Below are 16,527 nucleotides of genomic sequence, written 5' to 3' on the forward strand. Positions count from 1 at the left end.
TGCTGGATGTTGTTAACCTCCTTTCCAAAATAACAACACTGTCATGTGCTGCCATGATAAGTAAAACTAATTGAATTGAGAAAAGTGTTCTCTATTTACAAATAAAAAAAAAAAAAACCCAAAGCAAAATCCTTTTATTTGATATTGCATTAAAACTAACACAAAGGGAAACGACACAGAAATGGCTTTAGGGATCTCAGCAGAGAAGTAGCTACTGTATACCTTTGCCATGTCCCCTGCACGAGGAGCAGCGAGGAGGCAAAGAAGTGCTACTAGGAGTATCCGGTCTCTTCTCTGTCTATCTGTTTTTGTGTCTGTGTAAGTCTCAGGGGCTGTGGTGGGAGCGCTGGAACAATGACACCACTAAATACACACTTCTGGCTCACCAGTGCACCACACACCAGCAGCATCCTCTCCTTCTTCTTTGAGCCCCACCCCAAGAGCCAGGAAGATGGCAAAGAAAACCCCATAAAGGGATGGGACTCACAATCATGGTAAGCTAGTCTGGGCCATGTGGACCCTGGTCATGATGCTGTCAATAATCAGTGACTTAAAATTAAAACCTCCACAGTCCTGCGGGCCAAGGGCATCATGGATGAGCTATCTTCTCCTGCTAGCCCTACTACTTTTGTTCTTTTCTTCATGGAAAGGTTAACGATGAACAGGTACAAGATGGAAAATCATTATTTCCTGTTAATGTATTAAAAGGGACGTTTCCATTTTGAAAAACATTTTATTGGGTTTTTTTAATATAAGGAATTTTTTTGTTTTAATTTTTATTTTCCACTCTTTGTACTGTTTCTTATAAATGTATGGCACTCAGTTTAATTACAGGACTAGAAGTGGCCTATGCATGAAGATAAGTCACTATCAATTACACATATTGAATATTCACTAACTGCCTGATCCAGAGCGTGTTTAAATCAATTGACTCCTTCCATTGAATTCACTGCCCTTTGGACTGGCATCCTACTGTGTTAAATCACTATTTTCCTAGAGATTTATAGTCCTTGTACTAGGTAAGTATCAAATGTAATGCATACTATCCCAAATGTTAGGTAGCAGGAATGTGAAATCTCATTGTTTCTTTAAAATCAAGCCCAGAGAAAAGGAGATGGTCAGGCTGAATTTAATTCACATAAAGTTGATAGTTCTGGCTACTTGGCATTATGAGCTTCTCTTGCAATCTTTCTGGGAGAATTGCAGAAGATACCCACAGAAATCTTCAGTCACATAATGACTATAGAAAACAGTAATTAAATGGCTTCAAGGGTATTCAGTATTAGAAATAATCTCAGTCTACCAGAAAAATTCAACAGCCAATATTTTATACCCTTATACACACGAAAAAAGAAAAAGAAAACCAAAAACCAACAACATGTTTTTTTGAGTCTTCCCTGTTACCTTGGTAAACATAGGTTTTCCATGCTGAGTGACCATGGTGCATTGATCACAGTCCACTGTGATGGATGAGTTGTGGTATGACTCTTTTGAGTGCTTGAGAATGTAATACAGGTCTGTTACACCTCCTTCAAAGACAGTGCTAAAATAACGAGGAATGAGGGTCCTTCCAATTGCTGTGAGGAAAATACAAAGCAGAATTCAGCAAATGCTCTAGGTTATAAAATCTCAAACCATTTGCTAACAGCACATGAATAATTTTAAGTTCAATGAAATCAAACTTTCATTTAATGAACATAATATATGTTCTCTCCCTTTTGTAGAGACAAAGTTGCGCCTGCTCCCATTGAAATCAATGAAAATGGCTGATTCCATTCAGAGGGAGTGGGCTCATCCTATTTAATCTTTTTACACTGATGACAAGTTAGAGTCACTCTTGAAACCATCTGCAAGGTTTTTTGTCCCAAAGTAATTATTACACAAAAAGCCACATGGTGTCAATTATGATTGAAAGTTGGATATTACCCATAATTGTATAAATACAAGTGGTGAGCATTTACAGAAATATACTTTTACACCCAAAAAAAGCAAAGCGCATTTGTATACGGGGGTTGTATACACATACATGTTTGTTTGTGTGTGGGTACACATATATTTATATATACCCATGCATATGTGCACACACACACACACACATACACACACACAGGCACTCTTGATTGAATAGGAGGGCTACTGCTGAGAAATCAGAGTACTGGGGAATGAAGGAGGACCTGAGAATGCAAAACAGTATCTCTTATACAATATATGAGTACCCACAGGTCTATCTGAGATCACTCTTTAGACCAGCGTTTATGTGATAGGCTAGAAAGTCTGAGCAGACACCTGAACTCACTTTTATGCCCCACTTACACCCTGAACTCTGGACTTCAGGTACCCAGTTCAGCAATACTTATTAGGGCAAAACTCTCACCGAAGTCACACCTCTTGCTTCCATACTAGTGTCAGGTAAGTACTACACGGCCTAATTCCAAATATGTAATGGTAATTCTGAGTGTACTTTAGATGCACAAACTAAAGCAGAAGCGCTGACATCAAAGGCAATTATCTCACATGCAACTCATGCTTTCCATCTCCTTCTTTACAGATAAATTTGGATGTAACCACAAGCCGGGTATGACAAGACACTTCAGTTTGTAATGGACCAATACTTCCATACCAAATGACTCATTGCTTTGCCTTCATTAATCAATCCACAGTAATTCTGAGTGGTGGATACATAAAAACTGCCTCCATTTTAAAGGGAAAAACCAAGCAATCTAAATGGTCTCTTGGAAGAATGAGATAGAAAAGTCACTATCAACAGGCAAGATTAGAACTTATTAGTTCCTAATTCTTATTTGTCTGTTAGGACTATATGATGACTCATGCCTCCCTCACTCGCTGCATACTTTTGAGAGTAATTTCTAAAAAACCGTTTTCACAGAAATTTTGCCAGCAGATGAAAAAAGGCTCCAGAACCTAAAAATGCATTTACAAATGGGTGTTGCAAATTAAAAAATAAGGAGTTTTTACAGTAGTTATGTGAAAAATGTGTTTGTTCTGTGTGTTACAATGTAGAATGTTGCATGCGCAGTCAAAATGCACACTGTATAATGAAAATATGCAAATGTAGAAAATTAGGACTTGTTAAAGCTTTTGCTGTAATATCAGATATCAATGTAGTTTAATGTATGAAAATATACCACACTCTCTGGAAGTGGCTGCCAATTCAGTGAATACATTGAAAGATTATTCTGTGACTCTGGCTCCTAAAAAACCCCACCCGATCAACATGCACATATTATCTTTTTACAGCCTTTTAATTTAATTTAGAAAAACTGAAGTCCAGTCTATTAGCATAGTATTCAACTCATGCTTTAACTCAAATTTCTCTATGTTGGTATGGTATATAGTAAAAAGTGAAATTTACCCATCAAGTTAATTTCTTGCTCCCCTAAGGCTAATTAGTGCAAATTAAATTTCCTGCTAATCATCTTAAGCAGCAAATGTGTGATATGAAAATCCAGCATTCCTACTGATTGTGATAAACCTCTATTCATGTGACTTATGCGCTGCATAAATATCTTGAAACTATTTAACTGCAGTTTATAGACGGTTCCCAAAGCAGCATGGTCATATGGTGTTGCGTTTTGCCTTGTATTCACAGCTACAACACATTAAAGAAGGCTAGAAATACATTAAATAACTTATTACTTTTCCTCATAAGCATTATCTATGTTTGCCACAGGGATATGCTACTGTGAACAACAAAGTATGAGACCAAAAGGATGAAAAGGAACAGAGGTGCACATGAGGATATGCTCCATGGAACCTGATTTTCTATGACAGATGCACATGCAGACCCTGTTGGTCTGTAAAACTGAAAATAGCTGATGCAAATATCCAGCATAAATGACTATAGCTAAATATTCAACGCCACAAGAAACAGAAATGGAAACCTGTATTGATGAGCAGACCTGTCCTCAGCGCACTATGTTGCTTTGCCACAAAAGACTGAAGCATGTTCAAATTTTGGTTCTCTTCCTGAAGCACTCAATGGTTTTAAAAGATCATTTCATTTCTAGGATAAACATGAAACTCTCTTCAGCAGTAACAAAGTTTATTTGTTCAGGAGATGGTATTTCCAAGAACAACAAAAGGCTGTGGAGTAGCTCTTATAAAGTCTAGAGATCATCACAAACTTAGTGCATTTTTTAACGCAAAGAACTTTTCCTTGCTTTTTCTTTTCTAAAACATGATTGCGTAGATAAGTATTCAAGCACATATGTGTGTGCACACCCTGCTCTGCTGCATGCATGCATACAATCCTTTCTAGGACAAAAGAATGGTAATGTTGCAAAGGTGCTTTTCCTTCCCTTCTCCCAGTAGATGAACATGATCATGTGTGGAGGTACACACTCCACCTCTGTCTGCCACTCTAGATCTCAACAAGATTTTAACAACGCCACATACCTTTTGCTAGAGGTAGCTGAAGGATACTTTCTAGGAGGATCCTGGGTAATGAGAAGGCAGGATTATGGGATAACTTGATACTTGTGGCCACTTCAGGATGTTTAGCCATCCTTGCTCCAGTGCAGTGAACTCACCTTGCAGAACCCAGAGCAAACTGTATGCTAGCTTGGTCTTGGGTCTGCAATTCTGCAGAGGCAGCCACAGCAACAACGGAAAGTATATAAACAGCACCTCCAATTGCCCCAACGGAGTTGAATGAAGCTTTACATGACACTGCAGTTGGAATTCCTTCATATTTTAGAGCTTGGCTTTTAGCCCACAGAACACACATTTAGAATGTGTGTCTGTGCATAGTTTCACAGGGCTCCTCCCTACCACACCACACTGCCCTAAAGGAGCATTGCCTGGGGACCCTCAGAGGCAGCACATAGATCTCAGCCACAGGAGCTCCCAACATGAGTGTTTGCAGTAGCAGTTTGGGAAAATTCTTGTAAGTTCCTTTCCTGGTGTCAGGAAATTCTTTCTTTCTTGCTCCATTCTTCTTTCTCGCCCACCCCCATGGTTGGGTGCTTACATCAGTTATCTTCCAAGGTCAGTGTTAAATTCCCAGTATCTCCCAGTATTCTCTCTCTCACCTCACATGCTGCCCCTTTTTCTTTTGCTCAAGGACGCTCATCAACACATTCCAAATCTACCTGATTTCCTCATTCTTCTTACTTAAGCAGGCCCAGTTATCAAGTCTCAGCCTCCTTGTTCTCCTCCACTCTGCCCAAAATGCCAGCTCCGCATACACTTTTTGGTGTCCTTCCCACCCAGCCAGGCTTCCACAGCTCCTTGACTCAGGCTCTCTGCCTCAGCAGCCTCAGCACGTTTCTGGATCTTGATTTTTTGTTTTGTTTTGTGTGGTGTTTTTGTGTGTGTGTGTGTGTGTGTGTGTGTGTGTGTGTGTGTGTTTTGTTTGTTTGTTTGGGTTTTTTCCCTCCAAAATTCCCTCTGCACTTTTCCCGCTCTGTCTCTAAATAAACTCCATCTCTCCTTCCTTCCTTCATCTTCTCTTCAGAAAGAGACCATTCAAGAGGACCTCTTCCTATATCTCCCTGTTCCCTGTTTTTCTCACTGACTTCCAACTCTCCCTTAATCATTCTCCATCGTTTTTCTTCTTCCATTTACCACTTATCTCTCCCCCATCTCATCATATCAATGTCATCAATGTCATCTTGTCCTGTTGTGTTTTTTTTTTTTTTTTTTCTCCTCATTCATTTTCTTCCCCCAGTTTCAGGTCAAGTTCTTTCCTTCGTAGGGCTGCCTGGATCCCAGACGTATCTGCTGGCAGTGTAGAAGGAAAGGTTTCCTGCTCTTGCATGCAGCACTAGCTGAGCCTTCCCTGTGGGTTTTGCAGTGGAGAAATGACCACGACTTCATACAGCCCTGAGCTCCAAAATATCTAGTTACTCTATGTAGCTGGCATGTGGTTAGCCCCACTGGACTCCTACAGGGAGACTTAGTATATTCCTTGGAAAGGGAGGCCTTGGGAATTTTAGCTGTCAAACTGTAGCAAAGCCTGCACTGCGTACTTGGGAATGGGTGCCTTTTTTTCCCCTCAAATATTTAGAAATTTGCTAAATTCAGTCAGATTTCCACAAAGAGGACAAAAGGGACACCCCTACTACAAAGGTGAGCAACCATACTCCAGAGTGTACAGGTGTTTAGACATTTAAAAAACAAACTTTCAATGCTTTAGTACCATGGAAAAAATAGTATTTTTCCACTAGGAGGGGAAAAAAGAAATCTTTTTTTGGCTTATATAAAAAAGAGATAGATAAAAGTAAAAAAAAAATCAGCTTTATTAGATCAAACTTAGCAAAATTATAAATAAGTAGAAAGAAAGCCTTTTCATGGGACTTGTCAAGCAATACTAATAACAGATATCATCTGCCTGCAAGAGTACATTAGAATAGCCTTGACTTCAGGTGCTGAGGCTCTAAGCCCAACAGTCAGGCTTAGGAAAGCAGGCATAGCACAGGAAAGCATACCTGCATCTACAAATACTAACAGGTCCCATTTCCCAGAAAAGGACATTTAATAGTGTGAAATGTGACACCCCACACTGTAAGATACTGTATATACTAGAAGGAAAATTCACCTGGCCCTCAGCATTCGGGCATTAATTCCAGATCACTGGAATGCTGCTTTAAATTATCATTTTGTTCTGTCCCTAGCTGAGTGTCTGAGGATGCACCATTTCTCATGAGAAGCGAGCACTGCCACTTAATGTTTGTTTCACTTGTGTAGCAGTTGCCCAGATAGCAAAGCAAACTGACAAAGATCAGCTGGATTTAGCAACGAGAAATAGTTATTTATATGAAAATGTCTATAAGAAAAGGCATATCTGAAATTACTATTTTGCACAAAACAGAATGCTGTCATCTGCTGGCATGAAACAACTTTAGCCTATTTTGTGGTGTTACAGCTTGGCTACATGTGATTCCATATACATTTTCCAACCAAAAGACAATTTTAGAATTGAAGTAAGATAGAACTGTGACAGTCCCCCAAACACGAGCAGTCCAGAAATCAATTAATTCAATCTGTGAATGTAGGCAAGAAGCTTAATAGGTCAGTAACAGTTATATGATATATAATTTCTTAAGTATCACACCTGGGGAATTCTAAAGAATAGATTTAAACCATCTAACATATTAAATGGCCCAAGGCCTGCCTCCTAGGGAGAAACTACTAGGAGGTCACACTCCTGCTTTTTGGCCTGGGCATGCAGCGATGATGATTAGGGTGCTCTTCTGTAACCCTGATCCTAGGAATCATTATTTTCATGCTGTCCTTTCATTTATTTTCCCTTTTAAATATGTTTGCTTGAGTGTAAAATACTTCATTCTGTCAGTGATAAGTTTAATTCTTGAATTATTTTTCTATCCCAGATTGAGTCAAGATGTCCAATGATCTCTAGATGGGAACGTCCATAACTTGTGAAGTCCAGAGCTTTTGCAAGCCTCAGATGGGCTATGGGCAGAAAGCCAGTTAAAAATACAATTTGTAATATAATTGTGGTACCACTACACAGTGTGGTAGTGATGGTACTGTTGGTTGTTTTTTTTTTTTTTTTTTCCCAAAGAAGATTTGAGTAAAATAGAAAGCATGTTTTTCTAGTTCACAGGAAACTGGTATTATTTGTGGGCTAGGAATAGAAGAATATTTCCTCCTTTTGTGAGCCAAAGATAGACTGTCAAAATCTCAGTGCCCTCTCTACAGAATGAAGGGTCATGGCCTCTTTGCAGAAGCAGGGCTTGATAGCAAACCCCTCCTTGCTCACTGAACTGTTCATGTGTTGCCTTTACAGTAGAAGCTCTGAGGGGCAGAGACTTGGTTTTAGCATATACATATATACCATGTAAGATACTGCCAAGCTGGTATAAAAAAGAAACAATGGAAGTGTTAATCAGTTAAATAAAAATATTGGGTTTGTTGCTTTCAGGCTGGTTTTTGCAGCTCTGAATCCTGTCAAGTCCTAAGTCTTCAATTAAAATTAGGTTATAAAATAATAAAACAGAAACAAATAAAACCCAAAAAATATAAAATATAAAAAACCTTAAAAAATGCCACAGAATCAGTGGCAGAATGAGAAAAAGACTCTCTGCCTATAGCTTAAAGGAGCTCTGGAAGCTCTGGTGCAGTCTGCAGCTGATTATCTCATCAATATGCTATAGCTGGGCTTGAGGAACTCTGCTGGTTGGGACTGTGGAGGTTTTTTTTGGCTCCCAATACAAAATGTTGAGCTATCCCATAAAGCTCTAGGCAGACTATGAGAGTCTCTTGCTTGAGAGATTATCACAGTTGGATCTCAGTAATTAAATGAAGATGTAGCAAATAACTCCCCTCAGCCAGATGCAGGGACTAGGGAAGCCAGGAGACAACATCCCATTGATTGCAACTGCAATCCTGAGCACTGCAGAAGAGAGCATGAGCTTTCTGTTAATTGTTAATTGACATCTCTGGTCATGGCTAACTAACATCTGGGTGGCCCAGAGCTTGGTATGTTCATTTACATATGTTTCTATAACTGAAATAAACACATCAGTACGCACAGAGCAAAACTTAATGGAGTTACGTAGTAATATAATTGCTGTTATTCTGCCTATACTTCTACTGGCCCAAAATTGAGCCAGTGAAAGAACATATCATCTGTGTTTTCTTCCAGACACTTCTTCCCCTGGCTGGGATGTGAAGGGAGAGATCCCTTGATGAGCTGGACAACAGTACAGCTCCAGTTTTCAGTACTGTGTGACCTGCTACCTGGAAGAAGCTGCAGCTCAGGCTGCTCCTCCACCTTTATCTGCTGAGTGGATTTGAACCCAAACAACACTAATCTGCCAATTCCCAGAAAAATCTACTGTCAGATTTGATAGTGTGGCACGGAAGGCAGTGAAAAGACAGTCTAATAAGTCCAAATTCTGTCTCAGACATGTGGGCCATGTTGATTAAACCACCCACATATATCCAAAGCAGAATCTGGCACACACAGACCTGTCCTTTTTTTCTCTATATCTATTAGGTAAGATTGGGCTTCTATCATGAAGACTACTTACAGAATAGAAATTAGAATGTATGATTGATTTCCATTTACAGAAATTTATAGTTATTTATACAAATTAAGCATTAAGTAAAAGTAAATTTATTATATAAAATCTATACTACATTAGTAATAATAACACTATACTATACTATTGTACTTTTAATAGTAGTATTCTAGTAATATAGTACATATTTGCACATTCAGAAAAACATCTGTATAATCTACAGACATTATAGATTCTAAACTCCATGAAGTCTAGAAGACAGTGGAAGCACTACTTGCATATTGATAATACAGCACACCTTTTGAGGAGTAAAATTAGCATTATATGTATTCTTCCCATGAACTTACAAGACTGTTTTTATTTAATGATCCACTTGACACTTCCTGGAAATTGTGGAAATCTAGTGTTTCCAACCAATTTGCTTATGTTCTCAATTTTGTAGCAAATTTGCAAAGAGGGATGTGTGATGTTGATTCAGCACCGTTACTAAGTGACTTGAATACTTCCCACAACCAGAACCCAATGTTTTTGTTTAGATATATGATACATGACAGTATCTGGAATATTTTATTTATTTTATTTCAATAATTTTGCCTACAGTTAAAGGCTATAACCCCAAATATTAAAGCTTATAAAGTTGTAAATGTCTAGGTTTCCCTCTCCAGTTCCTTCTATCCTGTACAATTCAATCATTGTGTTGGGTTTGACTTTGCGTTTTGTCCAATAAGTATTTTCTAACAACATTTTACCCTAGTGAGGGTTTGCGTGTATAATTTTGATTCATTTGACAGTGTGTTTCCTTTTCTCAAAAGAGTGTAACCAGCACTTCAATCCTCTAAAACACACTTGAGTCAAGAGGAAGTAACAGAAACTTTATGACAATGAGACCTCAGCTTAACTCCCACACCTTATGACCCTTATTCTCAACAGTCACATAATCTGCAACTCAGTTTTAAATCCTTCATCTCTCTGAAGAGAGATAATATTTCACTATAATTCATTTTTGTAAAAACATTCAGAAAAGAACTATAAAAACCTCTCTATATCTCAGTACAAAGCTAAACTGCATCAGTGTAGTTTTTAATTAAGGCTCAGCCAGCCTACCTATTACAATAAAATCTCCTCCCAACCCTTTCGTTATTACACTGGCAGCAGACCGCCAGTCTTTATAGAATTACTTACTACAAAATTCAGTTATCAGTTCTTGAGTATTTCAGCCTCAGGCTAAGAGAATCTGGACCAGACAACGTAAAGAGAAAACACCAGTCCAAGATCCCTTTCACAGGATGTGGGCTTGGAGGGCATCATCCCTCCCTCCACTCAGAGCAGGGTCACCTGTAGTGGCTTGTCTAGGTCTGTGTCCAATTGCGTTTTGAATATCTCCAAAGATGGAGCCTTCACGATTTCTCTTCTCACAATGTGCAAGTGTTTGACCACCTTTGGAGGAAATCAGTTTTTCTTGTGTTTAAACAGAATTTTCTGTGTTTCACTTTGAGCCCAGTGCCTCTTGCAATACTGAGAAGCCAGGCTCTGCTTTTCTCTGTCCCCATCATATATTTACACACATTATAAGCTTCTCCAGATTGCACAGTCTCAGCTCTCTCAGCCACTCCTCACATAGCAAATCCTCCAAGCCCTTAATCATATTCATGGCTCTTTTCTGGACTCATTCCAGTATATCCATGTCTGGCTTCTAAACAGTGAGTCCAAACTGAGTATCCTACACAGATGTGTATCACCAGGACCGAGGGGGAGATCATCTCTCTCAAACTCTCCCTCACACAGCGCAGGAGGCTGTTGATTTCTTTGCTGCAATGGCACATTGCTGGCTCACAGTCAACTTCAATTCAGCTCCTTTCCTGCAGATCTCACAACCACCGTCTCAAGCTGAAGCACAAATAGCAGAGCATCAGCCCTGCACAGTTCCATACCAGCCTCAAGCTTTAAGTTTTTGCTCTTAAGAGCAGGCCAGACCCTTACCCCACACTGAAAAATTCAGAATTTCTGATGGCAGGCATATTTCTGAGGAAGCATATGGTCTAAGCTGATTTTTTTGGCTGGAGGGGAGAAATGTTTGGAGGGGGTTATCCACAGACAGACATGCCTTAGATGAGGAAGCTCCAGTTTTAATTGTAAAACTTCTACATCTTATAAATCAAACCCATCACTTCCCACCAAAGATCTATACATGAATATTTAGCAAACAGAAGATTTGTATTTGCATAAAAATTCTACACTCTGAATGCAAATAAAGCCAGAACAAATGGTTTGCCTGCTTGCCACATCTAGCCACTCACACTTCTGTCTGTGCTATCGTGTCTGAAGAAAGAGTAGTTCAGTTAATTTTGTTCAACAACTGCAAAGAAGGAAGTTTTAAGAACAAACCAAAGAGGTTATTCACAGCTGTATGACAAACCACTGTCAAAACATAACAAACCACAACCAAACTCAAGCAGAAAATGACAAAATGTAAGACTGTAAAAATGATGGAAATTGTACAGGACAGGCATTTTAGATGAACAAATGCAATCTGTACCAACATAAAGGACCAACAGAGCACAGAAAATGATACCCAGAAAAGTCGTCTCAAGAAATAAAGGCAAAAACCATAAAATTCAAATGACAGGACACCAAAAGGAACAGACAAAAACCAGGGAAACCATCCAGTTGTATTAAATCAAGCACACCCCTGACCCCTGACTTCATCTGACCTAGTAGAATGCTAAACATGGCATGAAACAAAAAATTATGTAAAAACATAAGCAAAATGACATTAAGATAAAGTGATATTGGCCGTACTCTCCCATACTGCCACAATTCATTTAAGCAAGTGCCCAAGCTGGTCTGGGGCAGAACTCGGAGCTCAAAAACCAAAGCTTAGTTGCTGCAGAAAACACGTGTCTGCCTTTCTGTGGTGTGTTCATGCTGGTGGTGAGTTAAGTGACCAACCCACACATTTCACAGCCATGGACTTGATTAACCTCTTGCTGATGTAAATCAAACAGTTCCATAAAAATTAAGCAAATCACTGGAACCACACCAATTACCACTTGCTACAAATTTGGCCATTATGCTGGGGATATCCCTTCCCCACTCCCCACCCTCCAACTGTAGAAATATTCCAATTATTGCTGTGAAAGCACATAGGAATTTCTGTTGTGCTATATTTGCTGAAGTGAAGTTGTTCTGAAGACAGATGTCTGCAAATATAATCCTACCAGTTTCTAATTTCCAGCCTCTCCTCTGAACCATGTTTAGATGGGAAGCTGCGGCAGAAAAAAAGCAAACTTATGTTTGCTCTAGAAATACTGTTAAACATATACAGCCTATATAGGGGAAGAATAAACAACTGACAAAGTACTGATCTAAATAATACATAGGTCCCCTTCACTCTTAGAAACTGGAAGAGAAGAGAAGCTGTGAGTGACTGAGACACAGTACCATGTGTAGTGGAGAGCTTTTCCACTTCTAAAGTTCCTGATTTTCATCCAGGCAAAATTAGCAACATCACACACCTTTAAATAGATGCAACTCTGATAAATTCTATTTTTGGTTTCAGTCCAGTTTGTTTCTGCCAGAATAGCACCTCACGTCATCACCACCATGCCTGATGAGAAGCCTGAGGACACCATTCAGGATGAGAAGCCTGAGGACAAGCACAGGCTGCCGGGACCTCAGAGGGCTTAGCTCAGACAGAATTTATCTTTCCTCTTAGATGCTTTCTGAGGCTCTCCACAAGCTCCCTTCCACTGAGAGATAGACAGTAACAGTACTTACGGCAGCTAGTTTAAGTTAGTCGAAGCTATTCCCTCACTGTGGTTAGTACAGTGTAAACATAGACATGAATGTTTCTATAAAGCATATTGTAGGCAGACACCAACTTGCTCTGCTAACACTCTGAGTAACCCAAAAGCTACGTGTTTGCATAGCGTGGCATCACGTCTGAGCAAGCAAATCCTGTGAAGAGGCAGCAGATACTTGTTTGGGCTCCAAGGCAGATGAAAATGGCCACACGGCATCTGGTCAGCTCGGCGTGTGGGAAAAACAGGCTCATGCAGGCATTTGCCATACAGGCATAGCTGACCTCCTTAAAACTGGAAGGATTCTTTCCCTGGCAAGACTGAAACACACAGGTTGGCCATATGGAGAAGAAAGTCTCTTCCCTGAACACAGGACTTCTCACTCAAGCACTGTCAGTCAAGCATCACAGCACGGTCCACATTCAGGTGAAAAATATCAGAGGTGAAATGGGTTGGTATGTGCATCAAAGGGGCTACAACATAGTGGGGAGTGTGTCTGGAGAACTGGTGGGAGGTGAGGGGTTACGGCGATACGATAAAAGATATACATGGCATTCTCAAAATCCTCAAACTGCATTGAGAACATGTGGATTGATAACCAGCATGATTTTTCTGGTAATTTTGTGCTGTAGATGTATGAACAATATCTCACCAGTGGATAATATCAGTTGTCGCTTATATACATGTTTTATAACAACCAGAACACTCTTTTTCAAAAAGCTGTTGGTGGTTGGCTTTGATTTCTTTTTTTTCTGCAGCAAAGCTTGCTTTCCCACTCTCTTTCTCTTTCCCTTTCAAGCTCATGGGAGCTAACTGCAGAGAAAGTAAAAAGGTATTGAACACACTGGATGAAATAATTAGAAAAATAGTCTACCATTTAAAAATGTTTTGTTGGTTTTAAAAGTGCAGCTTGTTTATTACCCTTAAAATGAAGGCAAGTGCCCTGTGTTCAGTTATACAAATCGTATGTCTGACAAAATAACATGAAATAATAAATAAGCACTTTCAGAAAAGGGCAAGCAATGTAACAGGTTTATAAGCTTTAGTCAGAACACACGTTATACATAGTTTTTAATAAAATTTTATGCAGCAAGTAATGCAGAATGCCCTTAACTCAAAAAAGGCGACATCAGTAATAAGTACTATAACAAATCTGTGCTGAAGTTGAAACAGCCTCTTCCTGTTCTCTGTCCTTTTAGCTGTATGATACATTTTTTTCGTGCTTTACAGAGGCATTATATTTTATTCTTGATATAGTTTTTCTACAATGACTCACTGTGATTTCTGGAACCACTAGAGGTAAGATGCAATTCTCATGTCAATCTTGAACTGCCACTGTCAAGACAATTTTAGGGACTCCCAGAATATAAAACACAACAACTGGCACATAGGATCAACCCAAATGCCCACTGAGACCAACATCTTTGCCTAATCATATACAATCTAAAAGAAAGAATAGAAAAACTAAGGAAAAATGGAAAAAATAATCAGACAAGTGTGGCATGATCCCAGCCCAGGTCCATCACACCTAATTCCAAAAATGAACAGGTAGAAAGCTACAGAGGTTGCATACAGTCAGACATGGAAGTCAGATATCTAAGTACAATGAGAGTACAGAGGATCCCACACTTCAAATATTACCCTAACAAATCTTAATTTATTTGAAGAAAAATATATACAAACTTCATGGTCCCAGACTAGAAGCAGGTAAAAAAATTCTCTTGGAACACATTTTCCCTCAGAACCGAAAAAATTCAAGGTGAGAAGCTCTTTTCTAAAGGTTTAGCTGTAACTTTTATCTATCAGCAGTGCCGAGAGGGTTATAGTGTAACTCTGCCAATAAGAATCCCTGTTGACATCAGGGAGAATGATTCCAGATACATAACTCAGTGTTCTGGTGTCTTAACATGCACATGAGCTTGTAATTCAAAATACTTCTTTGACAAATTAAATATATTTTTTCAAAATATAACAAATTTAAAAAATGTACAGAAATCACCTAATGTGACAAAACATTAAAAAAAATTGTACGTATCTCACAAAAAAGGACTTTTTTTTTTTAACAGCAGCATTGCAAACTCAGCTCAGGATCTGGAAACAAATTTATGTATTGTTGCAGTGCCAACTACTGCAGTGAATAGTGAACTAACATTTGTTTACAAAACCTAACACCACATAAGAGTAAGCTTGGTAGGAACCTATTTGTACTTTTGTTATAAGACATAAAAAAGATTTTGGAATAAAATACAGAAAACACCAATACAAAATTGTTCGGCTGAGGGCATCCATTACACAGAAGAGTAATAGAAAGTAATGCTCCTACCAAGTAATTTTTGTCACCATAACCATAGAAAAACATCTCTGTCTGAAGTCAGTCTTCCTTCACTATACTAATACATGAATATTTTCAAATTATTTTTCCCCCTGCTAATACTGATATTACTTCAGACATTATTCAAGAACAAATGCTCGTACCTCATGGTTCTCCACTTAAACAGCAGGCATTTTGTTTGCATAACGATAAGAAGAATTAAAGAAAGTAATCTTCATTTTTGTGAAGTTAGTCGTCTAAGAGGTGAGGGCAGAGAAGGAGTGCTGTACTCTGATGCAGGACAAGTGGATGCACTGTTTCTGCTCCCTGTGTTTCTGGATTATGCCAATCAAGCACACTGAATGCAACCTGAAAACATGGGCTTAGCTCTGCAACTGCTTGCTAACACAAAGTGAAGCCTGTGTATTTTTTTTTTCAGTAAAATTGTGGAATAATTCAAAACAAAAATGTCATTTTGCTACAAAAAGTAGAAATGGAGGAAAAATTGCCCACAGTGAGGCATAAAGCAATTTAGACAACAGAAGTTGTTCCCAGACCTCTGCACAAGCTTTGAACTGAACATGACATTTAAAATTTTTTTGGATCATCACTCCTGTATTTCATACAGTACTTTATCCACATCTCTCCTATCCTCCTGTTTGTAGAATCATCACAACAAGAAATATAAATGCAAAGGTTGTTCTTGCATACCTCACACCTGGTTAGAGTTAGAAAGTGATAAAAATCATATGAGGGAGTTTATTCTCATTGGCTCTTTAGCTTGTGATTCTTGTTGTTTCCTGCCTTTGCAAGAACCTCAGAGGAAGCTTTTCTTAAAAAGGGATGGCTACTTTGCTTGCCATTGTAAAAACAGAAATTACTTTGATGGTCTGAGCTACAGTTCTGAACTTCAAAATAACTCATTAAATACTTGAATATATTCAAGGTAACTTAGAAAACAATTCACAGCAACCAATGTGATACTAAAATCTCTCCTCCCCAGGCTTCATAGGTACCCACACTGACTGAACAACGTACCACAATGCATGTCACACAAACGCAGAAAAGGTTCATGGAGTGGTTTGGTTTTGCCACATCACACAACTGAGTCTCACCTGTTATTGCCAATGAAACTCATGTCAGTATTGTAGGGATCCATATCTCTGAAAGAAGAAAATACTGACTCTCTCTTACAGTATGTGCTTGGTGTCTACAGAGTGTGCCCACTTCAGGAGCAATACACATTTAGCAAAGTATGATTCTGAATTTCTTCAGGATAATCGTCTATGCCTACACACTCATGAAATATCCTACTGGGGTGGAACAGGAGCTTCTAACTGTACACACATTGTGTCACCAAAGCAGCATCAGTTTCATTTCCCAGAGCTATTCCCATGAGGTGGTGTGC

General features: G+C 38.9%; 1 protein-coding gene across 10 annotated transcripts in view; it reads right to left on the reverse strand.

Moving 5' to 3' along the window:
* Positions 1–16,527, reverse strand: part of LDB2 (LIM domain binding 2) — a 220,401-nt gene that overhangs the window by 51,985 nt on the left and 151,889 nt on the right. For all 10 annotated transcript variants that reach the window (XM_027891234.1, XM_027891232.1, XM_027891230.1 and 7 more), the window contains one exon: positions 1,405–1,577. In XM_027891234.1, the coding sequence (XP_027747035.1) occupies positions 1,405–1,577 (173 nt within the window). The remainder of the gene's footprint in view (positions 1–1,404; positions 1,578–16,527) is intronic.

The sequence above is a fragment of the Empidonax traillii genome, unplaced genomic scaffold, assembly GCF_003031625.1.
Source record: "Empidonax traillii isolate 1590-97213 ecotype Southwest subspecies unplaced genomic scaffold, ASM303162v1 scaffold312:size2399984, whole genome shotgun sequence".
NCBI classification, from domain to species: domain Eukaryota; kingdom Metazoa; phylum Chordata; class Aves; order Passeriformes; family Tyrannidae; genus Empidonax; species Empidonax traillii.